Below are 26,443 nucleotides of genomic sequence, written 5' to 3' on the forward strand. Positions count from 1 at the left end.
GTGGGGAGAGTCGGGATGGTGCTGGTGTTGATGTTGTTGATGGACTACACCAGGCCTAGGATGGTGGACTGGAAGATGATTTGGCGGTGGCAAGCCCTGCGCCGAGTGGGGATGATGCTAAGAAGAGCAGCCAGTCAGTAAGGCTGATTGGGCAAAGAAAGAAAGATAAAAAAGCAAGCCTCGAGATGGTGCAGCTGTGGTGGTGATCGGGGCAGGGAGGGCAGGTAAGGTGTAGTAGTGGGGGTGCGGGTCGCTGTGGTTGGCTGGGCGGCTAGGGTGTAGCGACGATGTGCTGCAACAGATCGTAGGCGAGGGGCAGGGTCTGGAAAAAGACAGGAAGGTAGGGTATAGTTTATAGGATGGGAAGGGCAGACTAAAGAAAGCAGGGCGGCATTTGGCAACGTTGACAACACAGAGCGGACCAGCGGTGGGAGCGGAAGGCTGCTGGGATGGCAGGGATTCCGCTGCTGGTAGCTTGCGTGACAAGAGGCTTGGGACGGGCTTCAGAGGAGGCAAGGAAAGCTTTGGCAAGTGCGACAGGGGAGGGGGGTTTTGGGTAGCAGGGCTGCTTGGCGGGAAGGGCATACCATGTAGGCAGTAACGTGCCGGAGCTGGGGTAACTTGTTGTGTGTGGTCGCGACGTGCAGTGGCTGCTGCAGCATGCAAAAAGCGCGAGGATGAAGCTACGAGCGGCGGTGACGGTTTTAGGGAAAGGGACTTGCGACGCGCAGCTCGAAACTCCAACGGTCGAGGGTGCGGTAGGGCCGAACGAAGGCAGAAGGGAGGGTAGCGAGCGTGTGTGGGATGATGCACGTTGTGGTCGGGCGTGAGGTAGGGGGTGCAAGGAAGCAGAGTCAACTCACCATCTTCTGCGACGCTACAGGCGCCGGGTCTTCCTTATACTTGCGGGCCCTATCTGGGATTTTTGGCTGCGACATTGTTATTATTGCGCGGTGGTAGACGTCGAAGGATCCGGGCAGCGAGGGTCCGGGCGCAGCGGTGGACGAGGGTTGGGGAGCGATGCAGTAGCGTGGCCTGCGCAATTTCACGCGCAGAGCAGGTGGCGCTAGCGACTTGTAGGGAATGGCAGCGAGGAAAGACTGCAAAGGCGGTGGGAGGGCCGAGGGTGGAGTCGGTCGTTAAATCAACCTGGAACAGCCACCTCCCTGCTCTGCTGCACGCTCGGACGGAGCAGCTGTTTCGAGCGCCCAAGCCGCGGATGTGAAGGGGCCGGGATCAGGGATCGCCGGCGGAATCACCCTGGTCGATGTCGTCGTGCTGGTGGGTGCTGCTGCGAGGATGAAGCTGTTGTTTGATCGAGGCGCCGTGTCGTCTCGATGCCCGCAGTCGCGTCCGGTGGAGCACGTGACGCCGAATTTTCTGGCTGGCCGGGTCGAGTCTTTCCAGTTGTCACGACGGTGGGGGCGGCGGTGAGTCGACGATTCACAGTCGCTTTACCGGCAGGCAAGAGCGCCCGCCTAGTGTCTGCTGTCTGCTCTCACTATTCTTGCTCGACGACGCAGCGTCATCGCGCCTGCTCTCCAAGTGCCATCTCGCCCCTGCCTCGCTCGGCTAAATCCTCGAGATGGGCAGTCGCGACCCCGCGGTACCTCCCACCCACCCATGGCATCCTAGCCCAGCCTGCTATAGCTGCGCGCTCGATGCCACCTGCTGTTCCTGCTCTCTTCATTTCGCCCTGATCACAATGTGCTCCGCCCGCTTCTGCTCTGACGCGTCCCTCGAGTCCAATTCACCGCCGCTAGTCGACCGTTTTAGCAGTTGCACCACCCAGCCCAGCGCCCCACCGTCTCGCGCGCCATTGGATAGTGGCGCCGGTCAGAGGACGCCCAAAACGGCTCACCAGCATGTCTTCTTTGTGTCCCAACGTCGCCCGCTGTGACTGGCCGATGCACGCCCGCATGCACCAATCGCCATCGAGCGCTGATCGGCACCGCCATGCCTGAACCTGCTCACGGCCATGCTTCTCGGGAGACGGGTCATGGGCTGCCTGCTCAAATCGCCGCTGATCGGCCCTGGGACGTCGGGTTCGCAACCTCTATGCGGAGCCATGCCACCGAACAAAACTGCTGATGCTCCCTCAGGGGCGCATCGTGGCAGGGCCATCTTCATGCGCGGTGGACCGCGCCAGTCAGCCCTGGGAAAGAATTGCCTGCCTGGCTATTCCAAGTTAAATTGCCCTCATGCTGAGCGCGAGCAACACGCGTCGATAAACTCCGCTACAACATCCGGGCGAATAACCGCTTAGGCGATCGCGATAGCAATACATGTCTGCAGATGCGCCCGAGCCGGCCAGAAGAGCACGTCTCGGTGCATTTACTCCATCGCGTCCGGCGTCAATACAATGCTGTAATGCCGTTCCCTTCTTGGACGTCTCAAGCCTGCTTCTGTGCGCGTCTGCTCGAGTATCACATGCCTACTGAAACGCGAGACGCGACCATCATAAATCCTCTTGCCCTTGAAATCTGGCTGACAGGCTTCGAGAAGATCGTGACGGAAACATCGCGCAGTTCCATGTTGTGAGCAATCCGCTCCCTGTCATGATCGTGGCATGGGACCTGGGCTTGTAAAAGTTCCGAGCGAGGCGTTCGCATTGCGGAGAAACCCTGGGAGCACGCTTGCTGGCCTTGCTCACGACAAGGGAGATAGGTCAGGTACCGAGCGACCATCAACTCTATTCTGACGCCGCCCGCTACATCTCGATACACCACAACACATAGTGTTTGCATCTGTGACGCGCGCTGCGCGCTGCAAGCACGCGCAAATTCTCACTTATATCGTCAGCACGCGCATCTATTACATATTCGGCAGTCCAGATTGTTGACTGCCAACTTTGTGCAAGCCGAACTCTTCCTGAACATGCCCAGGCGGCGCCCCTTCACGCATTGACGGTTGGCCACGCTTGTACTAGTTACACGAGATATGGGTAGACATGTCGATCTTGTCAGCAAAAGAAAAAACCATGCTGTGTTACATCGGGTTGGTCTTGTAACTCCACACGCAATGATTAGCTGTGTGTCTCCACGAACGTTGTGCAAATACGGCTGACGGCGACGTGCATATCGATCAAGGTCAGCTGGGGTGGCTCGTTAAGATTCTCGCGCTTCGCTTGTCGCCAGGTCCTACAACAGACTCCATCTCCGTCCATGCAGTCGCTTCCATGATAACCGTTAAAGGTTAAACATACTCGATATCGCGAGATTGTCATGGTTGTCGCCTTCGCGTGCGGTTATTTGGCTGACAGGTGATCGTCGTAGCCAACCATATTCCGCACACCGTTGTCCACTCGCGGGAAGCAGGGATACATGCCTGGGCAACAACGGTCGACGATCACAAGGGACAAGGTGCGCGACGCTACCGTACATGGATCCGACTCGTCCCGTAAGTCTTTCGCCCACTGCAGAATGGAAGCTGCAGCACACCACCACCACTGAGACTACCGCATGTCCCCGATTCGTCACCTTACGCCTAAGATTAAGGCTGCATACATCTTCCACGATATGCGAAGATAGGCCGCAGGCTTCAAGTCCATCTACCGAAGCTTCACTGCTTATCGACTGACCGGGCAGCGATCGGCAGGTGAGCCCCATCACAACGAGCATTTTTACATTACAAGTTTTCTCCGCTCGCGGCAGCTGTCGTGTGAAATAGGTTAGACAGTCATTAAAGGCCTAGGCCTCCATTTCTTATTGCAGCTCTATCGGCAGATATCAATCACGCCCAAAAGTGCGACCCGATCACTGTCTATCAGATTGTACGATAAGATCTTGATGCTGGGGATGCAAGCTCCAGTTGTCCACCCGGTTGGCAGATCCCCAGGCCCCCTCGACCTTGCTTCCCGCCCTCGAGGGTCGCTGTGCCTCTTGGGTGTGGTTCCGACATTTGTTTTCCGGGGTATCACTTCAGTGGGCACGAGGGATGCATTGTACCGAACACGAACGAGTACGCGCCCAAGATGCCGCAGTGCCACATGTTTCGCAAATTGTGATCGAAGGACTAGACCTTCTCGTCCTCTGCTTTGAAATCGCTATTATTCCAGCCGAGCACTCAGTTGCGAACGTAACTGCATAAGCGGCATTTCTGACAGGCGACAGCTTTCTCGTGATTGGTTCGAGGAGCACTCTCCTTCTGCCGGCTTTTATCATGAGACGGAGTGACCCGTGCCACCCCCGTCGATATCATCGAGCTGCGACAAGGTCCGGCCGGTCTCCCGTACTTTCCCTGTTCTCACCAGGCTTGACGGATGCACTGATTCGAGCGGACACTTGTGGAAAGGATTCGACATGGGCTGATGGGTGCAGCAGCACGTTAGCCGCTGTTTTCCATGATGTCAGTCAGCGCTAGCTCCCGATGTACTGCACCAAGCTGCTTGACGAATTGGCCCGTCTCGGCTTGTCAGCCGTCTAGACCCAGCCCCTTCAATACACAGAGACGCGCCACACCAGCGTACCGTACCCCTCCAAGCACTGGCATGTCGACACATTGTGTAGTTCGAATGCCCACCTGTAATTTTTGAGTTGTAATCCACACAGATCTCCGATAACATGACACGTTCTTTCTAAGACGCGTGACCCTTGCCTACATGGCCTATCTACATATGCGACCCACGATCGCGTTTTCCTAATATAAACTTGGCAATGTGTCAGGAGATCGCCTTCTCGGTGGAATTCTCCATAGCCGGCTGCTGATATCCTGATGCAGATGCGTACTGCTGGCTCTATCTCGGCTCAAATGCGCTCGACCACAAGTTCAACTTCTCCTAGATCGTACTGGTTCACTACCACTGGACACCGACACACTTCACCAAACACGAGTTGTTAGTCGACATGCTGGTCGAGAAATTGCCTCCCAAAGCACCAGTACATGCATCCATATCTAGTCCTAGATAGAGCGGTGCATGAATGCCGTTGCGCTGGAGATTGGGACCAAGCAAAATCGGCCCGTCTGTCAGATGCAGTGGTCTGCCTTACGCTGCAGAAAAAATAACTTTTGAGGCTTGCTTGACTAGAGCTGAGTACGTGCTCCTACCAAAGTGGTACTTGTGATTGGCTCCGGCATGTGTTTCACGATCTTAGCGTCCTTCTAGCGTCCTTCTAGAAGGCTGCATCACCAATGTGCTCGCCCAATGCTCCATGCTTTTTCCAAAACACGAGTCAAGGACTTCGACACAACAGCCTTGCGATCGTGTGTACGTTTGCTCTGTTCATGCGCACTGTCTCCCGTATTGTCATCTCAAGCTGCACTGCAGGGCCTTCGTCATCTCATTTCGGCATTACCGCGTGCTGATGGGGGTACCAACGGATCACGATCTGCGATGTTCCCAAGAGAGCTCGTCTTACACATGTAAAGTGAACAAAGCGCCAGAACCAACCTCCTTTTGCATTTCCTTCACGTCAATCGTATGCTCATCTCCTTGTCGCGCATTCCATTTCCAGACCACTGGATGCAACCACAAACGAAAACCGGAACTACATCCCCATGCGCCACGTGTAGCGTGCAACCGCAAATTGACCCCGAAGATGAGGTTTCACGACCTCGAGCCTAGTACAGCGGCCCCGAAACTTACACAGGAATCTCACACTCAAAAATAGCTTTGGGACCACAACGCAAGAATGATACTCATGTACTCTCGGAATATGCAGAGACATACGTGCCGGTGCAATGCGCATAGTCGTGAGTATATGCGACGCAGTTTTTGCTTCGAATATACCGAGGTTTCATGAAACGTTGACATGTTCGAGAAGATGCTCAAACTGGTGTTTCACAGTCGCGTCCCGCATTGACAGCCGGACGCCTTCAAACTCAAACGATCGGGACTAACATCTTGCCAACGGCCTTGTATTTCATCTAGGATCTGGGAGGCTGGGCTCCCTCGACTTGTTTCAACCTTATCGTACGACTTGGCAATCATGGTCCGGCTGTCGCGCTGGGAGTATCTGGCCAGTCAAAGATGTCATGGCCAATTTCATACAAGCAGCAAGAATATTCTTGGATGTTGTTGGTGGGAGCGCATCAGGCTTGAGATCAGGATTTTTCCATTCATATTACGCAGCACACGCGTGCCGCCGGGAACATTTCCAATGACAACCACACCCAAGACACACTCTTTGACATGCGCAACGGAGAAATGCCCGGCTTGGAGCACTCGCATCGCGCTGCATGAACGTTTCGAGGTGCTCGGTCCGCTTACTGCATTCTCACTGATAAGTCAAGAGAACAGTCATCAGTGACCGCCTCACTTTGGTGAGAACACCGTTGCCGTTCTCAAGCATCTTAGCAGCTTGACAACCTTTGTTGGCTCATACCATCTCCTCATCGTTCCCCACCGTTGGAACAGCCAAAGCCCAAAATACACTGCAGTCTCCATAAGATCTCAACACTCTTACCCTATCGGCCCACCTTCTGACGCGTCACACTGCGGCTTACTGTATACATGATTGCTACCCAAGATCAGCATCGACCTGCCGTTGCTCTAACCGTCCGCCTTGATCCGAAAGAGACCCAGGCTCGTCACGACTGCCCGAAAAACAAGTGAAGCTTGAAGCGAAACGCAAGTGTGCGGGGAACATAGATGAGCTGGCAGTCATCTCGTTGGCTGTGTCCTAGTAGGATGTTCCTGGTCGACGGGGGGAACAAGGCACAGCCAACAACCGGGATTATCAGTGGCCCAAAGTAACTTACTCTGAGGCAAGCCCAGCTTGCGCATTCCACCAGTCACAGGTTGAACATGGGCAGTAAACCGCAAATACGGCACAAGAGTTCCTAGACCTGGTTAGAAACTTTTCTTGCCACAAACTACTGCAGTGCTGAGATGGGGGAGGCACTGTCCTGGGCGTTTCGAACTCACAGACTGCATTGCGGTACACTGGAGGGGAAGCCTTGTCGTTACTATGGTCGGGCTCATCGTCCCGTCATGGACTGACTGATGTGAACAGCTGATGTGTGCAGCCGACAGTCGGATCCGCGACCCTTTCCGGTCAACGACCTTGTGAAGATCAGACTTGTTGGGTCTTGACTAAATTGTGGGCCGCGGAGGTTTACAGCAAGTTAGTCATGCAATGCTTCTCAAGATCGATGACAGATCGCGGACCCTAAGACAGTGGAACGGAGGTCCAGTGCGTGTCCATCTGATCCGCACTGGGTCTTGAGATACTGCATACAACGGTGCCTTGGTCAGATGGGTGACGAGCAAAAACAAACTTGCCTGTAAAAGAGCACTTGGCTCACATAAGGAACCCTTTTTCCCGTGACTGTCATGACGTATATCTTGCGACCATTCTCGTCCTCTGTGGCTAGCCATGGCTTGTCACAACGCTGTTCTAACGACCAATATGAACGGTAGATTTGTTGTGTATTGGAGAACCACAAGGGCGACCAGCCTATTTTGATCCTTCCCTTCCAGACATTACAGTCATTACAGACAACTTACCTACCTACTAGACAACAACCCCTACCAGCCAAGTCACCCAGCCTGCCCCGTTACGCCTCCCCCGTTGTACGAGCAACACCCATCGCATACCTCTCTCGTCCTCCCAACGCCTTCATCTCACCTTCAGCGTAGCCTCGCCCTCCAGAGTCGACATCTCGGTCCCATGGATACAACAGGGATACTTTGAAAGAGCAGATACTTGCAGTAGCCATACCAATGTTGCTCTGCGCTACTGCGATTCGACCTATCCAGCTAGGTAAGAAATGTGTTACCGCTCATATAGCACTGGACTATATGAATGGTGCCACCATGCTACTCGGGATGTGTTAAGCTAAAGTCATCTGCTACGTGTTTCTCCTCATCGACACTCATGTTTCCAGCTAGTAGTGACTTGAACGTATATCATAGAAATCTATCATGACCTTAGACATTGGAACATGTACGTAAAAGAACACGTTTAGATATGAATCCAATACTCTATCGTTCTTAATTCATGCATATGTACTGATACGTACAAGGAGCTCTGCGGGTTGTAATTGTTGTGATTTATTTCATTAGCGAAGACTCGTTTAAACATATTGTCTACTACTTTATATTCTGTATAGCCTCCATTTTTCGCCTGTGTGTTCCGCGAACAGTATTTGCACGGAAAGTTTTGCTCACAATGAAATGATTCATTGAACACAACTCGCTGCGTAGAAGGTACAATCAATGTCATTGAGCAGTTTGGCACCAAGTATAAGCTATCTTGTAGACATATACAGCACCTACTTCCAGACACTCTTTTCATATTCACGTCACTAAAGACAGAAACAGAATCTATAAATAAATTTCCGGTCAACAGTATACATATCATAACTCGTAAATTTTTTTCTTTCTGTGATTGCACACACGTGTGAAATGTGTAGACAGAATTCTTACTTCGACTCCGCCTCTGCATCTGGTTCCTCAAACTCCACCAACGCAGTCCCTGCTTTACACAGATCCCCCTTGCCATGCACAATCCGCTTAACGATGCCGTGACTCGGGCTCCTTATTACAGTCTCCATCTTCATGCTCTCGATGACAACAAGCGCCTGGTCCTTCTTGACCTCCTGGCCCTCCTCGACTTCCACTCTGAGGACTTTACAAGGCATGGGTGCAAGAACGCTATTTGCTACGTCCTTGACGCCAAGCGCCTTCTTCGTCCACTCGGGCATTGCGAGCTTGAGACGGTGTTGGCGACCGAGGTGGAAAAGAGTGAGGCGGTCTTCGTCGCGGATGAAGGTTGTGGCTAGGCGGGTGTGTGGGTAGAAAGATGTCAATGTGTTATTGGAGGGGGAGAAGGTTGATGTGACGTTTGCATATGTTTTTTCGCCAACGCTGATGTCGAATTTTTGGGGGCTGGTTTGCCGGATGCTGACCTTTGTTGCTTTGGCTTCTCCTTTGCCGTCGGCGGGGATTTCAATGAGGTTGAATTCCCGCTGTTGGTATGAGCTGCTGAAACCAAATCCTACAGCTGTTACTGGCGGTCCAGTCCATACGTCTCCTCTAGCTGAGGAAATCTCTTGCAGCGCAAGACCTAAGGCGGCCTGCGCGTAAACTTCTGCTGCTAGGGGCTCAGGCGTAAAAAGCTCAGCGTGATGCTTCTGAATATATCCTGTTTCTACTTCGCCAGCGACAAAGTCTGGTGATACGCACATGCGCTTGATGAATTCGATGTTCGTTATAGGACCTGCGACCTCGTACTCTTCTAAGGCAGCTCGCATCTTTTGAATAGCAGCCTCACGTGTGGGGCCTTGAACGATAAGTTTGGAAATCATGGGGTCGTAGTGCGAGGATACTTCGTCGCCAGCGATGAAGCCAGAGTCAATACGAACAGTGGAAGTGGGTACGGGAGTCTTCAGATGTAGCAAAAGTCCGGAATCGGGAATGAAGTTCATGTCTGGGTTCTCAGCGTAGATGCGAGCTTCGATGGCGTGGCCCCTCTCCTTGATCCTCTGTTCAATCTCTTGTTGGGTAAGGGGTAGTTTTCCGCCTTCAGCAACAATGAGCTGCCATCTCACGAGGTCTTCGCCTGTTACCATCTCTGTAACCGGGTGCTCGACTTGCAGTCTTGTGTTCATCTCCATAAAGAAGAACTCGCCAGTCTCATTGTCGAAGATGAATTCGACTGTGCCTGCTCCTTCATAACCGACTGCAAGCGCAGCCTGCCTCGCCTTCTCCCAGATATCTTGCCTAATGGCTTCATCTAAGTGTGGTGCGGGTGACTCTTCCAGGATCTTCTGATGCCGACGCTGGATACTGCAGTCTCTCTCACCCAGCGCAACGCAGTTGCCATGTTTATCGGCGAAGACCTGGACTTCGATGTGGCGAGGTGTGGTAATGTACTTCTCCACTAGCATGACTTCGTCGCCGAAAGAATTCCGTGCTTCTGATTTTGCCGACGCGAGCTGATCGAAGAACTCAGCCTCGGTATTGACGATGCGCATACCCTTGCCGCCACCGCCTTTGACGGCCTTGAGGAGCACAGGGTAGCCGATGCTCGCTGCCTGCTCTTTGAGGTATTCTGGATCTTGATTGGAACCGTGGTAGCCTGGGATGCAGGGGACGCCGGCCTTGGTCATGATATCCTTCGACTCACTTCCATGTGTTAGTTGCCATGTCTAAAGTGTGTGCGTGTCACCTGCCTCTTGCTTCCCATGGATTCGATTGCTTGCCATGGTGGGCCAATGAATGTCAGACCTGCGTCTGTGCATTTTCTGGCAAACGTAGGGTTCTCGCTCAACTATCGTCTACATTAGCCTCTAGTCTACGTTGTCAAAAACGGAGATTCGTACAAAGCCGTAGCCCGGATGAATGCCCTGACAGCCTTGCTCCTTCGCGATTTGTATTATTCTATCTCCATCGAGATATGCCGAAGGGTCTCCGAGGTTTACGGCGTACGGCGAGCTCAGTGCGTGTTGTGATCGAGCATCTGGGTCTGTGAAGAGCGTCGTAGTTCGGATGCCATATTCTGAGGCTGTTCTTCCAACTCGCCTAGAAACCGTGTTAGTTCCAAGTCTTTCATGTCTCAGCAGCAGCCTCACAAGGCGATTTCTCCGCGGTTTGCTATAAGCACAGAGGTAAGCGGCTTGGAAGCTGGCGCAATAGTGGAGTTGTAGCGGACGCCATTGGTAGCGAAGAGCTGGCGGGAGAGGTGAGAAGACTTTTTGAAGGCACGCATGTTCACGGGGAGAGTTTATGGAGCAAAAAGTATCGATTGAACAGCTACAAAAGTACTTTCTTTGTGGAACTGCGGAAGAGAGTCTGAAGGAGCCTCGGTGGTGTTTAAGCCGCGTGGAGCCGCGGTACGTCAATTCGCGGGGAAGGCGCGCTCTGTTTACTGCAGCAAACAATTGCAGAAGCTGCACCCATGCCATCTCTATAGGGAAGGAGCATGTGGCGGCATCCGTGGTCGCACGGCTAGTCACACATGCCGAGTTGTTTCCTCTCCGCCCGTCTCGACTCCCTCGAGCTGGTGGCTTGAGGTTGCGCTGATGACCACCGTGCGCTCAGGGAAGTGCTCTGCACGCCCGCGTCATACCCTCACACCCTTACTCGCCCCGACCACGCAACCCCGACTCGACCCTCCGACTCAACGACACAGACGCGCAACGATATAGTCGCGTTTCCCATCACCTTCCCGCCGAAACGCGCCACTGAATGCGCGCTCGCGTCTCGCATTAAACAGCGTCCGCAACTGCATTCAGCCCAAGTAATCGCATACACTACCCTCGATCCTGCCCAGCATGAGCGACTACGAAGACTACGACGATGATTACGATGGCGACTTCTTCTATGTCGAAGACGAGTACATGGCTGCCGACGATCTCGCAGAGCACGCTGTTGCCTCACCACCACCGGCAACGTGCGGCGATGAGGATATGGAGGACGACTGGGACCGTTTCGACTACTTCAACGATCTCGAGTACGCATCAGACGGCTATGATGATACACAGTTCCAAGCGCTCGATGTCAAGGGCGCAAAAGCAGGCTCAAAGCGGAAGCGACTACTGAGGAGCGTTCCGGCTAAAAAGAGGTTGATAAAGGAGAGTGTGAGCACCAAGACCGAACCGACACCAATGGGTCACTCGCCCATTGTTTGGCGCTCGCAGGCGGATCGTGGCATAAAACCCAAGACACTCGACGACAACGCGCAGCCATATGCCTTGTTCAAGAACTGGAGAGAGAAGCTTGCAGACATACCAGATTGGGCCAGAGGCTCACCACCGAGCTCGCCAGAGATACGGTCATCACAGCCAAGAAAGGGGAAAGCAAAAATGGCTTTCGTCACAGAGCCTGCATCTCCTCCGTACGACGAGGACGATGACGGCGACGTGGAGGACGATGGCATGGACAATGGAGAACAAGGAATACCGCAGGAGGCGCTAATGGCAGCATTGCAGCGACAACTCGCTACTGCTGGCGGACCACTGAGCGGAATGGATCCCCAACAACTGCTCCAGTTCGCTATGCGCATGGCAGCGGACGAGAGTGCTGGTGATGATGTCGCGGGTGAGATGGCAGAGGCGATACTAGGTGGAGAAGACGACGGAGACGACGTAGATGACGAAACTCACAATGCCGCCGAAGAGGAACTTCTTACATGGATAGCTAAACAGCGGAATGGGACAAGTCAAGGAACACCTTACGAAGAAGAGGGCATGATAGAGGAAACCGTACACCAACCACCAACACCACCTTCATCGGACCTCAAGCGCAGTGTTCGCGTCTCCGAGGTTAACACCACTTCTTCGAACACCGTCTCAAGCACCCCCGATCTTGATACCTCTAAATCCTCTCTGAAGCGGAAGGCACAAGACGAGCCGAGTGTCGAAGGCTCTACGAAGGCGCTAAAGAAGAGAGCAACAAGGTCATTTGACGCGCCTACAGCATCAAGTCAAGCCAAAACTGCTTCATCACGACCTACAACACGATCCAAACCTGGAAAGCGGAAGTGAAGAGCATGGAGGCATCGAACCCTCAGCTTTTAGCAGCTCCAGGTTCCTCAGCATCTTGCATATGCATGTTCTGTTCGTGGAGGCATTCTTCTTTTGTTTTATTTTCTACTTTTGAATACGACACTTGTACACTATTACTGAATGAGACGAAAGGAAACGAGATGGGAATCAACGGGTCCTTTCGCATGCTTACGGGAGGAGAAAGACCAATTTAGTGATGTCCTAGTTATACCCAAATCAAGCAGCCTAGCCTACCTTTTTGCTCAATGGTATGAGTTCCTCATATGAATATACTGCATGATGCACGATACGCTTTGACACAATCGAGCTCGATATGATAACTAGTTGGCGTTTTGAGGAGATGAGTAAGATATTATAAGGTAACGGAGATAACGTTTAAACGAAGATAGTATGAGATTGGGGTATAGCTAAAGAGCCAGCCGTCTATCATGACTAGCTTAAACACTCCAGAAAAAGGTATCATAGGAAGACACAAGAGCTCCCAACAAGAACCTCAGAACAGAGCGACACCAACTGATACGCTGATTTACTAGCAACAATCTAAGCAGTCTGAGTCCCAGCATCCACCGCAGACACAGACGATTGAACAGGCGCCTTCTTCTCCCCGAAATTATGCAGCCGCTCACCAATCAAATACACCTCATCCCTTACAACCAACCTCCATCTTACCAGCAGCCTGACAGCCGCCGAAGAAGCCCACATAACCACCAAAGCAAGTCCCACAGCGGGGAAACTAAAGCGCCAGAGTAGGTTCTTCGTCGCCTCACTCGCGCCCCGATAAAGCGTTCTGGAGGTAACAAACGCCAAACTAGACGGCACAGCGATGGCGACAAGGAACAACGCCAACACGGGGACAAGGAAACACCTTGTCGCAATTTTGGCATTGGGGTAGAGCCAACCATCGCGAATAACAGCCTTGAACGCGCGTGCAGGGCGGGAGTTGCGATTCGCAAACACGAGACGCGCGGCAAGACGAGAGTACAAAAAGCCCAAGGTCCAGTCTTGGATGACATGGACGACGTGGGGTTCCTTGGGACCTAGGTAGGCGTGCAAGGGCATGAGGAAGTAGAGTTCGAGGAGGACGGCGAAGAGGAAGGGGATGGCAAAGATGAGCGTGGCCCAAACATATGAGAAGCGGAGGGCGCGGCCGCCTACCCGAGATGTTGTCGCTGCTACTGTGCGGAGGGTGGCCATGGGATCTGGGATGGATCTGTTCAGGGTGGAGATGAACTTTCCTGCATGATAGGCTGAGTAGCCAATGCTAGCTAGGGTGTAGACGCCGAGGGAGAAGGCGTGGATGTCGTTCATCTCGACGGTTGGTGGGAGGAAGAGAGAGAAGAGGTAGCGACCGAAGAGAAGAGGCAAGATCGTAACGCTGACTCCAGAGAGACCCATGAAGATCCATATAGTGACGATGAAGCAGAAGATGCGTACGCGGAACCATGGTGGAATGAATACCATCGACACGAGATCAGAGTTGTGCACTCCGCCCTCAGTCTGCCCATCTTTACGCACGTTATCCCGGTCGACTTCGACAAAGACAGGCTGCCCCTTTGGAATGCGAGCTTGGTCAGAGGCTGGTGCACGAACATATCGACCGTCATCACCTTCTTGTGTGGGGACTTTGTCGCCAAAAAGGAAGTTGGATAGACGAAGGAAGCCCGCACACTTCTGGAAGCACCATTTGTAGACGACATGCAGACCTTCGCTAGGCTTGTAGAACTTGATGATGACAGGCGTAAGAAAGTTGTAGAAGAGAAGGTCAAGAGGAAACTCTAGCGATGGCGCTTCAGTCGTCCAGTGGATTGGCAGGACGTTTGTAGTAGCGCGGCTCAGAGTCCATACGACACCACCAAGGCATACGATAACGAGTGCTCCGTACACTAGAGCGCTGAAAGCGATCTTGCGGAGCTGGGTCGTAACACTACGCTCCAGAACGTCCCGGACAGGATGGAAGGTTGGATCATCCGGGTCGCGGATAAAGTACAATACGCCTTTGCGCATAATCTTGCGGCACATGGACACGAAGAGGGCAAAATGGAACATGTAGCAAGTGCCGATGAACCAATGTACGAATCCAGATGTCCAGGGGCTTTCCCTCGCAAACTGCCACCGGGTGTACAGCGTAGCGTTCTTGAAAAGTGGAAGCATGGCCAGGTCGAGAAGCAGACCGCAGTACAACGGAAATGCTAGCATCTCTATGCTAATAATGAGGATGACTTTCAACACGCCGCCAGCTTGTTGTAGTATATCGGATAGAACGCGCTCAATTTTTTGTCCTTGCTGCGACGAGCTAAAAGGAGTTCCGCGCCTCAGGTACACTGCGCCGGCGAAGGCAAAGAATCCATAGCCAGCAAGGATTGCGATCAAGCGGTCGCTCGCTGTCCACCGCTCCATTGCAGTGTATGCTGCAGTGGTGTTGCGGTTCAGATCAAGATCAAAAGTGATCTTGTACGACTTGGAGGTCCAAAGCCATGTGAGTAGAGCGCTGCACTGGCCATAGGCAGTCGTACAGACGTTTTGGACTAAGTAAGGAAGGTACCCAAGGACTCTCAATATGAGCCTAAACGGAGAGTCTGCTGAGATCTCCTCAATGATAGCATTTGCAAAGTTACCAGTCTCGTTCAGCGCGAACGAAGTCGTGTTTTGTAGACTTCGCAGTGAAGCATGCGCATTGACCGAGAGTCGGAAGTAGTCGGGACGAGGTGACAGAGGCGACTCTACAAACATCTTCCCGATGCGGACCATGGCACTCTCTGCAAGTGAATATGCTGGTGTGGACACTGCGCGGAGTGGACCGTCTATGCTTTGAGATAGCTTTCCCAAGGAACATAGTTTTACCAGACTAGAGATGGCGTAAGAGCCCCAGTATGTCGTACCAGCCACGAGGAAGAGAGTGACATCGACAATGAAGTCTGTAACTGCAGCCACGACCTGCAAAGGAAGCTTGACGAAGAGTGAAATAGGACTTCCCATGAACAGGATAACGACTTTACCCCAAAGATAGGGAAGCCAGACGGCGCAAGCCAGTGTCGCGGAAATCAGCACAGCGCTGAACAAGGCGTTTTGGAAGAGTCCGACGATAGGTCCTTGCATACCAATGAGCTCGAGTATGCCTTCCAGGTCCTCTGCGTCTTCGATTGCTTCCTGATCGTTGACGTCTATGCCAGCTTGTGCAGCAGCAGCAGCGACTTCAGGATCTTGAGGTGCAGCATTGCCATGATCTCGCGGCTCGTTCCCTAGGAATGGGACAAATGGGGCCTCGTCTGCCAGATCACGCACAATATGCTCGTCGTTGCCTCCTTCCTCGGCGGCTTGCGCCATTGGCGCTATGTCCCCAAACATCCAGTCTAAGACCTGGTTCATTGGGTTTTGTGGAAGTTGAGGTTCTGCTGGTTGTGCGTTGACCACAGGCGCAGCCTGCTCGTCTTGGTTTTGCTCAACGACTTCGGGATCTCTTTGTCCTTGATCGACGCTCGAATCTTGTTCAGGTTGGCTGCTGCTGTTGTCAACTTCAATCGTGGTGTCGACTGTAATTGCATTGTCCACATTAGCAGCACCACTTTCTGCAGACGATGTTGACTCTTGTGGAACATCCTCTGTGCTGGTGTCAATAGTTTTGGCTTTACCCTTGTCGTGAACATGTTCTCTTTCCAGCGCTTGGTCAGAGTCATCTTCCACAATCTCAGGGACTTGTTGCCAGCTTCCACTACTGTGCTCACTACCCGGCTCCTGCTCTGATGCGGTCTCGGGCTCTTGGTCGTCTCGTCGACGCACATTGTCATCATCTTCCCAGGAGTCAGGCACGTTCTCAGTCGTGTTTGTGTTTGACGCCGGTGCTTCTGGTACGTTCTCGAATGACCATGTATTACCTTCCTCCAGGCTACGGCGAATTTCAGTCGCAATGAAAGATTTGTCGCGTGCTGGCATATTTGGTCTCGAAGATGATGATGACTCGGAACCTGCTACATCTAGCGTTGAGTCTGGAGGTTGATAGAGGGACGAGCCCCTCGTAGGAAAGATGGGACTGCTAGCCTCACCGTCGCTCTCAGCTCGATTCAAGGTTTCTCTCGCGTTCATCGCTCGCTGAAGTGTCTCTTGGAGGGTTTGAGACGGACTACCTTCAGTGAAGGCGTCCGCAAGATTATCAGATGGTCCCAACTGCATCATTGATCTGACGTCGTCGGACAGGCCATCCCGTACTATATCACGAATAAGCTCGTCGCGTTCTCTGCGAAGCGAAGAAGATCGGCGAACACGGCGTATTGTAGGTTCAGAGGCCTCAGGCTCATCGATGTCGTGAGCGAGCTGTTCAGGAGCCGCCGGTTCGTTCTCGTCAATATTCCGAGGTTCATGAGCCTCTTCGGCTTCTCCAGCCACCTCTGCGTCCAGTGCATCCAGGGCGTCGTCCAACTCACCCTCGTCAACAACCACATTGTCCACAAGAGCCTCCTCTTCTACGAGCGCTGCCCTTTGCGCAGCAGCGTTATCACCAATAGCAACCATGTTGATCACAGGTTGTTGCTGAACCACCCACTCCCGGATGAGAAAGACAAGGATAAAAGCTACCACAACGAGCAAGGTGATGATTTGTCCCTCTATCACGTCAATGATGAACCGATTGGCGCTTTGGGACTGGAACCAGTTAAAGAAGGGGACGTCGGACAATAGCGAAGGGCTGCGGATGCCGAGAGGGTCTGAGGTAGCGTTGAGAGCTGTACCGTTCTTGTCAAGCATAGAGAAATAGCCTGGTTTGTCGTTCTGCGCAAGCTGGGAGAAGGGGTACGGCACACCGAAGAAGAACCTCTTGGCATAAGTCCAGATGATGGATTCGCTAACGGTGGCATTGTTTGGGGTGTATGATATTGTCATGTTCCAGGGCCTATCTGACAGACGAACGGTCGAAGTCGAGTTGCTGCTTTTGGCGCTGTCGACTGCGGAACGGATCAAGTCGAAATCTCTGGCGGACAAGCTGCGCTCTGGCGTGACGGGCGTCTGAGACGTATTTGCGAACAATTCTTGTGACCAGCCCCCGTCGCCGACCCAAAACAGGCTACGCCATACGACGCGCATGCACCAGGGGAGTAGGAAGAGCCACACAGCGCCTACAAGAACCCCACGACACCAGGTAGCGAACATATTGAGGACGTGCAGAGCGGCGCGACGTACGAAGACGGCCGTGGGTATGCGGTTTGGCATGCCGGGATGGTATAGTTTGGTGAAGCGGAAGGACGTCTTGCACAGTTCGCAGTGCTTCTTCTGGGTATGCGACAGCCATTCCATCAAGCATTCTTGGTGGACGTACTTGATGCTGCCACTGCACTTGCAGGGAAAGAACAGAGGCTCTTCAGCGGTGCCCTCTCCCCGACATATGCGGCAGGTGTCGGCTTCGTCTTTATCGGCGGCTTGCGAGTCGGAGGTCTGGGGTACGTCGTAGTGCGTCGGGGCCGTGTCGAACAGCCCCGCACTGAGAGGGTCGGCATCAGTTGCCATGGTGGAGTGTGATTAAAAGTATACGCGGGGTATAAGAGGCGGGTTGAAGGAAAATGCAAGTCGTGGTTCGGGTTCGGGCAGATGCCGCAGACGGAGACCTCAAGTAGGCATCGGAATCAGAGCGATCAGGTCGGGCGAATAGCACAGATGGGTAGTGCGTGGTGGTGTGCAATGTAGAAATTAGAATGAGGGAAGTGAAACAGGATGGGCGGAAAGCGCAAAAGAGGCGTTGTGCTCGGAACCGTGGTTGAGTGTAACAAACGGGAAGTGGTGATGTCGCCGCCGCCAGACAGTCTCGGTCTTGGCGGCCATCCACCCCCCTGGCAAAGACGGCGACCTAGCTCCTAGTGCGAGAGTGTAAATGATTCTTTAGTCTGAACCAGTGACAGACGATCGGATCTTCACATGCATGGTTGTCCTGTCTTTGCTTGATCAACGTCACAGGGTCCTGGTGCGAAGATAGCCAGCCCTACCAGCTAAGCTGTGCCACTCAAACAGGCGACTTGCCTCGAGGGTCTTTGCTGCCTTGGGTGGAACCAAAGATACAAGATGCAGACCAGCAAACACGTTTAGCATACCTTGTAGCCACACTAAGACGCGCTTCTTGGTACCGTCGTCGGCAGCCAGCGGTGCTTTTTGAGACGCGAACTGCAGGGGAAGCCTGAGGCAGCGCACGTTTAAGAGTGGAAATCGCGACAGCCAGCTCGTCTTCTCCAGCTGTTATATCTCGGTATCCTGCTGCACCGTTGCAAAGTAGCTATCGCTCTCCAGGCGTCCAACGCACATCTAAATCCTGATCTTGATATCGTGTTCCCGTCCCGCGTCCGCACGTGCAATTACATCACTGCTGCAGCTCGGTTGTCCTCCCCCAGCGCTAACAGACAAGTTACTTTGAGCAGCCATCACCATTATTCTCTGGACATCAACAAACCAGACGCTACCGCCCGTTGCTGAATTTCTGTACGTAGCGACATCCGTCTCTCCTGCTGGCGCACTTGGACTAACTCTGACACCCTGAAGCTGGTCAGCCACACAGCGTCACCGCTTTATCGCCCACCACACGCGAGCATGGCCGCCCAGGCCAACGGAAGGGCGAAGAAGTCCAAGCAGAATGGCAGTCTGAATGGCTCCGCCAATGGCACTGCCAACGGCCACACGGACAAGACGCAGCTCACCTCGCGGTCGGCGAGGCCACGAAAGCCCCGACGAGGCATCGTGGGAGCTTTCACAAGCATGATTGCGAGACTATCCACGTGGTATCTCATCATCACCTTCCTGTTCCGGTGTCCCAATTCGCTCCACCAGCTCAACCACGACTCCCCGCGTGTCTGCAAACCCTACCTGCAGACCAGGGCCTACGCAGCGCCCTATCTCGACCCATACTACGAGACGTACGTCGCCCCGCACATCGAAAAGGTCAAGCCCTACACCACACCAATCACAACATTCGCCCAGGACAACTACGCTACATACGGTGCACACAGGGTTGAGCATGCCAGGAAATACGCAGAGACCCAGTATGAGAAGTCCATCCGGCCCCAGCTAGAGAATGCCCAGAAGCAAGTCAAGGGACAGTACGACGTGTATCTGGGCCCTCACGTCAAGAAGGCGACTGATGCTGCTGCTCCATACTACAACGACCTCAAGACTAGCTCCGAAGAGATCTACGTTCACACCCTGCTGCCAGCCTATGAGCAATCCAAACCGTACCTCCAACAGGGTCACGCTTATGGTCACCACGTCCTCGTCGACATAGTCTACCCCCACGTCCATACCGCAAAGGATGCTACCTGGGCCTTCGTTCTTCGCACCGTTTGGCCCCAACTGCGCGTCCTATACGGAGACAACGTCGAGCCTCAGCTGGTCCGCATCTCTGAACGCCTAGGCCGCTACAGGGACCAACAGAAGATCGAGTCTGTAGTCTCTGCGGTTGATGCGGAGACAGTTCTTCCCACTGAGTCTATCAAAGATACTCCCACCATCGCCAGCTCCTCCGCCTCTATTGTCCCTCCCAGCTCTACTGAAGGGTCTGGCTGGGGTGTCCTCGACGAGTTCTTTGGCAGCGAATCAGCCAACACCGCCTCTGGTGAGCTTGAAGCAACCTCCGTGAAGCCCTCTGAGCCTAAGCTCACTGGCGCTGAACTGCAAGAAAAGCTCAACCAGGATCTCCGCGACTGGCAGACTAAGTTCGCCACAGCGGCAGACAAGGGTTCTGAAGACCTCGAGGTACGCGTAGCAGAAATTACAAAGCGACAGATTGACAACGCTGTCCATGGACATGGAAAGGCTTTGGTTGTCAAGCTAGAGGAGACTGCCGACTCTACCATCGCTAAGCTGAAGAGCTACATTAAGAAGACTGTTGAGTCTCTTCCGGAAGACGCTACAGATGCCGATCTAGAGGCTGCATACGAAGAATGCGGCACCAAAACTCGCGAGTTCGGTCTCACGGTCAAGGAGCGCGCCCAGGACATTCGTGTGTGGAAGGCATCATACGACCAGGAGACTGATTCCCTGGTACAAGCTGCTGTCAGGAGCACTGTCGAAGTACTCGAGAAGATCCACAGCCTTGGTCTTCAAGAAGTAGGCATGCGATGGGTATGTTATACTCAGCTTCCCTTTCTAGAAGCCTCACTAACTAACATGGCAGGCATGGACTGATGGCGTTACCTACAAGGACTGGCAGAACTACCACAAGCTAAGGAACACGCTCAACGAGTGGCAGGCCGAAGTCGAAGCCGTTGGCTCAAGACACGAAGGTCTTCGCCTTGCCCACGAGGAGTCCAAGAAGCTCGAAGACAAGGCCATGGCCATTGCGTCGGATATGGTTGCCGAACTGGTACGCTTGAAAGACGTTTCCAAGTCCAAGATCTGGGCTGGTGACGCTAGCGACGACTTCTCTGACAAAGTCTTCGCCCCTCGTGTTCGCAAGGCTGCCCAGCAAGTCATGGACAGCGTCGAAGGAGCATCTTCTCAGGTTGCTGAAGCAATCCAAGGCAGTTCGACACCACTTTCAGAGAGCATTGCATCATCTGCTAAGAGTGTATACTCTGAGGCCTCTTCAAAAGCATCCGAAGCTGTTCAGGGTAGCTCAACCCCCCTTGGTGAAAGCATAGCCTCATCTGTCAAGGACGCAGCATCCAAAGCCTCATCACAGGTCTCTGAGGCTGTTTCGGGCAGCTCTACCCCACTCACCGAGAGCATTGCATCATCTGTCCAGGATGCTGCGTCGAAGATTTCCTCTCAAGCGTCCGAAGCCGTTCAGGGTACACCCTCATCTGAGAGCTTGCTGTCCCAAGCCTCCTCCAAAGCATCCGAAGTGATTGACGACACCGCTTCCAAAGCTTCTGCAGCCTACGAATCGCCTAAGAAGGTGTGGGGCGGAGCTAATGCGCAAATCATCGCAGAAGCAAGAGAAGTCGTCCTCGATCAACCTCTGGATGACGACGAGGACGACACGTACTCTGACAAGTTGCAGAGCGCGGTCGCCGATGCTGGAGATCGCGCGGCTGAAATCAGCCGAGCGGTCAGCGAAGCACTACTAGGTGCTACCAAGACCCAAGGTACTGTCGAATCCGCTTCGTCAGTCGCGAGTGAGCAGTACGCAAAGGCCCTCGCCGCAGCTTCAAGTGCACTATACGGTACCGAGCAACCAGCCGTTGAGAGCGCCACTAGCGTTGTAGCCGACAAGTATGCTCAGGCTGTGACTGCGGCATCATACGCGATCTATGGCACTCCAACACCCACGGCGATAATCAAGACCGTTCAGATTGAGGCAAGCTCGCGCTACAACGACGCCGTCAGCGCGGCAAGCAAACAGTTGGAGAATGCGAAAGCTCAGCTATCCCTCTTGGTCTCTGGAGAGCCCCAGCCTGCCCACCAAACCATGCTTTCTTACTTCGAGAAGGCCTACTCTGATTCTCTCGCAGTCGCTAGCGAGCGATTGTCAAACGCTATGCAGTACACTGAATCTGTGAAGAGCTATGCCGCTGGCCCTACTCAGGGTTACTTTGAATCGGTCTCCTCCATCGCATCCTCTCGCCTCTCTGAAGGCCTCAGCCAGGCTTCCGCTCAGTTTGCACCTCAATCCACTGGTGTTGCTGATAGCGCTCGTCGACAGTACTATGAAGCTATTGGTCTAGCCCACGCTCGGTACTCTGAGTTTGTTGGCGCTGCCTCGAGCGCTGCATACGGTCCTCAACAAGGAACCGTTGAGTCTTTGGCTTCGGTTGCCTCCGCATCGGCAGCTTCTGCTGCGTCTGCAGTATCTGGTTCCGCTGAGTCTGCGGCTTCCTACGTTTCTGGTTCAGCACAGTCGGCCGTTTCCAACGCCCAGGCTGCTGCTGAGTCGGCTGCTTCCCAAATCAGCTCTGGTGTCATCGGCTCTGAAACCCCTTGGACTGAGTCGGTAGCCTCCCAAGCCAGTCAAAACTGGGAGGCACTCATTGCTCAGGCGAGCAGTCAAGTCTACGGGCAGCCTACGCCATGGGCAGAGTCTGTATACTCTCAGGCTGGTGCGTACGGCGCTCAGGCTACCGCTGCCGCCGCTTCACAGTATGCTGAGGTTCAGGCTCTCATCTCGGAGCTTGTCATCGGCAAGGAGCCTGACTTCACTGAGAGTGTCATGAGCCGTTTCGCGTCCGCATACTCCACTGGTCTGCCCGCGGCTATGGCTTCCGCACAATCATATGCAAGCGAAGGTATCAACGCTGCTAGCTCGTACGCTGGTGATGGTTATGAGGCCGTCACTGAGGCTGCTGCTGACGCGTACGCTTCTGCCTCATCGGTCGTCAGTGCCGTTTTTACACCACCGGCCATGATTGAAGACGTTCTGAGCCAAGCTAGCGCTTCTCTGGATCTTGCCGTCGAGAGTGCTTCCATCGCTCTTTATGGAACGCCCAAGGGTGCCGCAGAGCAGGCCAGCGAGTCGGTTGCGAGCGCCTACTCATCTATCCAATCTCAGGTGAGCGAGAAGTTCTACGGTACACAATCAGCCCAAGATAGCTTTTCATCAGCCGCCGTATCTGCCCAAGCTGCCATCAGCGCAGCGATCTTCGGTACGCCTACCGCAGCGGACTACGTCGCCTCAGCTACAAGCGGTGCTGGCGGTGTGTACAGCTCCATCTCGTCTGCGGCCAGCGCCAACGCCGAGTATGTCGCGTCTGCCGTTAGTGAAAACGCATCGTACATATCCTCAGCAGCCAGCTCCGCAGTCTATGGACCAGAACAAGGAGCTATGGAGTCTGCAAACAGCCGCATTGCCTCCGCCGTGGCCGCCGCCAACAGCCGCATTGCCTCCATGTACGCAGCCGCTTCCGGTAGTGCCGAGGAGGCTGCCAGCAGCATTTCCAGCGCCGCTACTCAAGCCACTCAAGCGGTGAAGGATGAGTTGTAGGCTATCATCTGATGAGCCTGTTCCTCATACCTCCTATCACCACCACACCCCAACACACCATACCCCACAGCACATTCGCTACGACACGACATCAATGTATCATCACCACACCCCCCATCATCCCCAACAATCACTCTCTTACAAGACTGCACCGTCATCTCTCCAAACACAATACACGATCTGCAAGCAAAGCCAGTTGATCTGGCTTGGACTACGAAACTGGGAAAGGAAAGGAAAACGGACGAGGTAATGCCTATGTATGTAGCTATGAACAGTCTCTCAGTTTCTTGTTTCTTTACTATCTGCTCTTTCATTTGAAGATTAGCACTGGATTCCGTTGGTTCTTATGCAGCGTTGTAGTCTAGCACTAGTCAGTCTCTGCGATGGAAGACTAGCAAATGTGATATACCCTTTTCGTTCAAACGTTTTCACCAAATCATGCATTGGAAACAAGTGATATATATCGTGATATCGTCTCATGTATTGCTTTGTTGTTACTACATACAGTCCGTGAATCTTGATCCCATGACGCTTGATCGTCGTTCCATCCACCACTGGTATACCCTTTGCAAGTCCGTACACTATACAGTGGCACCAATTCCATGTCTCATCTCGCTCTCTGTACCAAGTTGAAAAGTCGAAAGAAGTCGCTCTATCAAAACCCAAATAACGCCAAGAAGGGGTATGCCGCCTCAAATCATGCTCATTACCTCGAAATCATGCAGTAGAAGAAGAAAGTGCACGAATCTAGTCACTGTCGCTCAAGCTGTCCCTGCGTCCTACGGCACGGACACCGCCGCGACGGTAGCCGTCCATGACGTCTCTGCCACCACGCTCCCTCCTTGCGTTTGTCGGGACACCGACTTGAGAGACACTCTCCATGGGGTGTACACTGCCGGCCTGGCTAAGGCCAGGGATGTGGCATGGGTAGCTCATGTGACCCTGGGAGTCACCGTTGGTAGTGGTGAAGATGTCGGATGGGGGAGGTGCTGGGCGAGAAGTGCGGTGTTGCTTGCGGGGCGACTCAGAGGTTGGGCGCGAGCGGGAGCCTGATGGGCGAGGACGAGACTCGGAGGTTGGGCGACCAGAGCGGGGGCGATCCTGAGATGGGCGGGCTGAGCGGGAGCGAGGGGCGTGCTTGTTGGGGTCCGAGTAGAGGGACTTGTCGGCGTTGGGGCGGTAATCGGAGTAGTAGCTCGACTCAGTGACTTCAGAAGGTGCGGAGCGCTCAGTCTTGGGGGCCTTGGGTGGAGGAGGTTTGGCAAAGTCGCTAGTGGAGACGCCAGTGTAGACGGTTGCGTTGTCGTCTTCGCCGGTAGTGAAAGAGTATGCAGCAGAGGGAGGAGCGCGACGGGGGCCAGATGGTGCCTTGCTCCTTGTGGGAGCGCGTGTGGGTGTGCCGGCTTCAGATGGGGCAGTGTACTCGGTGTATGCAGGTCCAGGGTTGTAGTCGCTCTGAGGGGATCGGTACTCAATCATGGGGCGGTTGACTTCAGCCATTTCGGGAGCTTCGGAAGGTGTCTTCTTGGACCTCTTCTGCTCTTCCTTTGCACGCTTAGCCTCTGCCTTTTGTTCTTCCTTGCGAGCCTTCTCTTCGGCGGCAGCCTTCTTCGCAGCTTCCTTTTCAGCGGCCTTGGCCTTGCGCATACGTTCCTTTGCACGTGCTTCTTTAGCCTTGGCCTCCTTCTTAGGGTCCTTGGGTTCCTTCTTGACCAGTGGTACGTTACTCGAGACCTGAGAGCCGCCGACTTCAGAAGGTTGAGAGCCAGAATAGTCAGTGTACATGCCGTCGCCAACGCGGTTGAGGCCGCCGACACGGGCAGCCTTCTCCTCGCGGTACTTGCGGAGCTCAGGGTCTTTGTAGTCGTTGGTGTGGTCGCGGCGGTGCTTCTTATGCCTTCGTCCATCTCCACCACGAAGACCGCCCTCGCCTCGCTCGGCGTCGCGGTACTCGCTGGCGTCGACGCTTGTGCCGGTCTCGTCAGTGTAAGCAATTTCGCTCTGCTCGCCAAAGTAGCTGCCACCGTGAACGACACTGCCGCCACCGAGCCTGGTGCTCTTGGTTGCGTTGGATAGTGTCTTTCCATCTGGTCCCTTGCGCCTCAGCACCGTCGACTTGTAGTCCTCCCAATCGTTTTCGCGCCACTTGAAGCCGCCGTTCTTGGCCCAGAAGAAGAACCAGATGGCTCCAAGTGCCAGTCCGACACCGATCAGGGCAAAGAGAGCCTGGAAGCCGGGTCCGGAGAGGTCGTTTGGTGGACGTGCGCCTGCTGAGGCGAGGTCCTTGTATGGTGCGGGTTGTTCACGCTTGACCATTGACTTGGCCAGCTGCAGAGCATTCACGGCCATGGGCGAGAGTGCCTGCCCGTCGGCCGCAATCTCAGGATGGGGCGCCATGGTAGGCGGAACAGTCGTGTTTGTGTTTTCGCAGGTGCAGGTGGATTGCAGCGTCGATTACAGCGAATGCAACTGGCAGATAATAGTCAGAGTGTATTCTGGGTGAGCAGTAGTAGCAATGTGTAGTGTGGGGTTTGGAATGTGGAAGCGTAGCCCCCGTTAACTTTTGGTTTGATGCGTGTTGGGTGCGGGTGGCTGGTGAGCAAATGCAGGAGGTTAGGACGAGGTTGGGGACGCGACCTACGTCACCCAAACAACGCGTTGATGCAGCAACAGCACGGCCTGGAACACCAACCACGACCAATGCCACGCGGCAGCCCTCGATTGATTGGATTCCAGTCTAAATCAGATGTTACAGCACACTTCCTTCCCAACAATTGCCCTTCTTTACCGCTGTTTCGCGAACAATGTATACCTGGAATCGGCGGTGTAGCCAGGCCCCATAAAGGACTTGCAGCGCCCTGCATCCGACCCTCTGCGGGAGGTCCGCATCCCCGGACTAGCCTCATGTACCGCGTATATCGTAGCCTTTCTTTTGTCGCTCGTACTCGTGCCTGACGCATACTCTTTAGTAGAGCTCTAGAAAACCCGCGTCAATTTTCTCTTTTACAGCTTGTCGTTGTGGACCAAAATCCTACCAACGACGCTGGACCCTGGTTTTTGACATGTCTACACTCGTAGGGCGCAAGCTAGTCCTCAAGAAATTTTGTC

The 26,443-nt window shown here is 53.9% G+C and overlaps 6 protein-coding genes across 6 annotated transcripts; 2 read left to right on the forward strand and 4 right to left on the reverse strand.

Annotated features, from left to right (window-relative positions):
* Positions 1 to 8,238: 8,238 nt before the first annotated feature.
* Positions 8,239 to 10,718, reverse strand: CC77DRAFT_1018541 (methylcrotonoyl-CoA carboxylase subunit alpha mitochondrial precursor). Its single transcript, XM_018524640.1, has 4 exons — positions 10,516 to 10,718; positions 10,267 to 10,465; positions 10,117 to 10,214; positions 8,239 to 10,069 (listed from the first exon to the last, which is right to left on the reverse strand). The coding sequence occupies exons 1-4, from the start codon at positions 10,650 to 10,652 to the stop codon at positions 8,365 to 8,367; spliced, it is 2,139 nt and encodes a 712-aa protein (XP_018387917.1). The 5' UTR covers positions 10,653 to 10,718; the 3' UTR covers positions 8,239 to 8,364.
* Positions 10,719 to 10,822: 104 nt separating this feature from the next.
* On the forward strand, positions 10,823 to 12,722 carry CC77DRAFT_1018542 (hypothetical protein). Its single transcript, XM_018524641.1, has one exon. The coding sequence runs from the start codon at positions 11,218 to 11,220 to the stop codon at positions 12,427 to 12,429; it is 1,212 nt and encodes a 403-aa protein (XP_018387918.1). The 5' UTR covers positions 10,823 to 11,217; the 3' UTR covers positions 12,430 to 12,722.
* Positions 12,723 to 18,342, reverse strand: CC77DRAFT_1018543 (RING finger membrane protein). The gene has a single exon (XM_018524642.1). The coding sequence runs from the start codon at positions 17,941 to 17,943 to the stop codon at positions 12,991 to 12,993; it is 4,953 nt and encodes a 1,650-aa protein (XP_018387919.1). The 5' UTR covers positions 17,944 to 18,342; the 3' UTR covers positions 12,723 to 12,990.
* Positions 18,343 to 18,858: 516 nt separating this feature from the next.
* CC77DRAFT_958726 (hypothetical protein) lies at positions 18,859 to 23,666 on the forward strand. Its single transcript, XM_018535554.1, has 3 exons — positions 18,859 to 18,903; positions 18,964 to 20,538; positions 20,591 to 23,666. Exons 2-3 carry the CDS (start codon positions 19,012 to 19,014, stop codon positions 23,333 to 23,335), a joined length of 4,272 nt encoding a protein of 1,423 aa, XP_018387920.1. The 5' UTR covers positions 18,859 to 18,903; positions 18,964 to 19,011; the 3' UTR covers positions 23,336 to 23,666.
* Positions 23,667 to 23,797: 131 nt separating this feature from the next.
* CC77DRAFT_1018545 (hypothetical protein) lies at positions 23,798 to 25,927 on the reverse strand (the record flags this gene model as incomplete). Its single annotated transcript, XM_018524643.1, has 1 exon — positions 23,798 to 25,927. A coding segment is annotated over exon 1 (1,646 nt), but the record flags the coding sequence as incomplete, so codon positions are not given.
* CC77DRAFT_733663 (hypothetical protein) lies at positions 25,855 to 26,419 on the reverse strand. Its single transcript, XM_018532980.1, has one exon. The coding sequence runs from the start codon at positions 26,293 to 26,295 to the stop codon at positions 25,978 to 25,980; it is 318 nt and encodes a 105-aa protein (XP_018387922.1). The 5' UTR covers positions 26,296 to 26,419; the 3' UTR covers positions 25,855 to 25,977.
* Between the last annotated feature and the right edge of the window lie 24 nt (positions 26,420 to 26,443).

Source organism: Alternaria alternata (assembly GCF_001642055.1).
Source record: "Alternaria alternata strain SRC1lrK2f unplaced genomic scaffold CC77scaffold_6, whole genome shotgun sequence".
NCBI lineage: Eukaryota > Fungi > Ascomycota > Dothideomycetes > Pleosporales > Pleosporaceae > Alternaria > Alternaria alternata.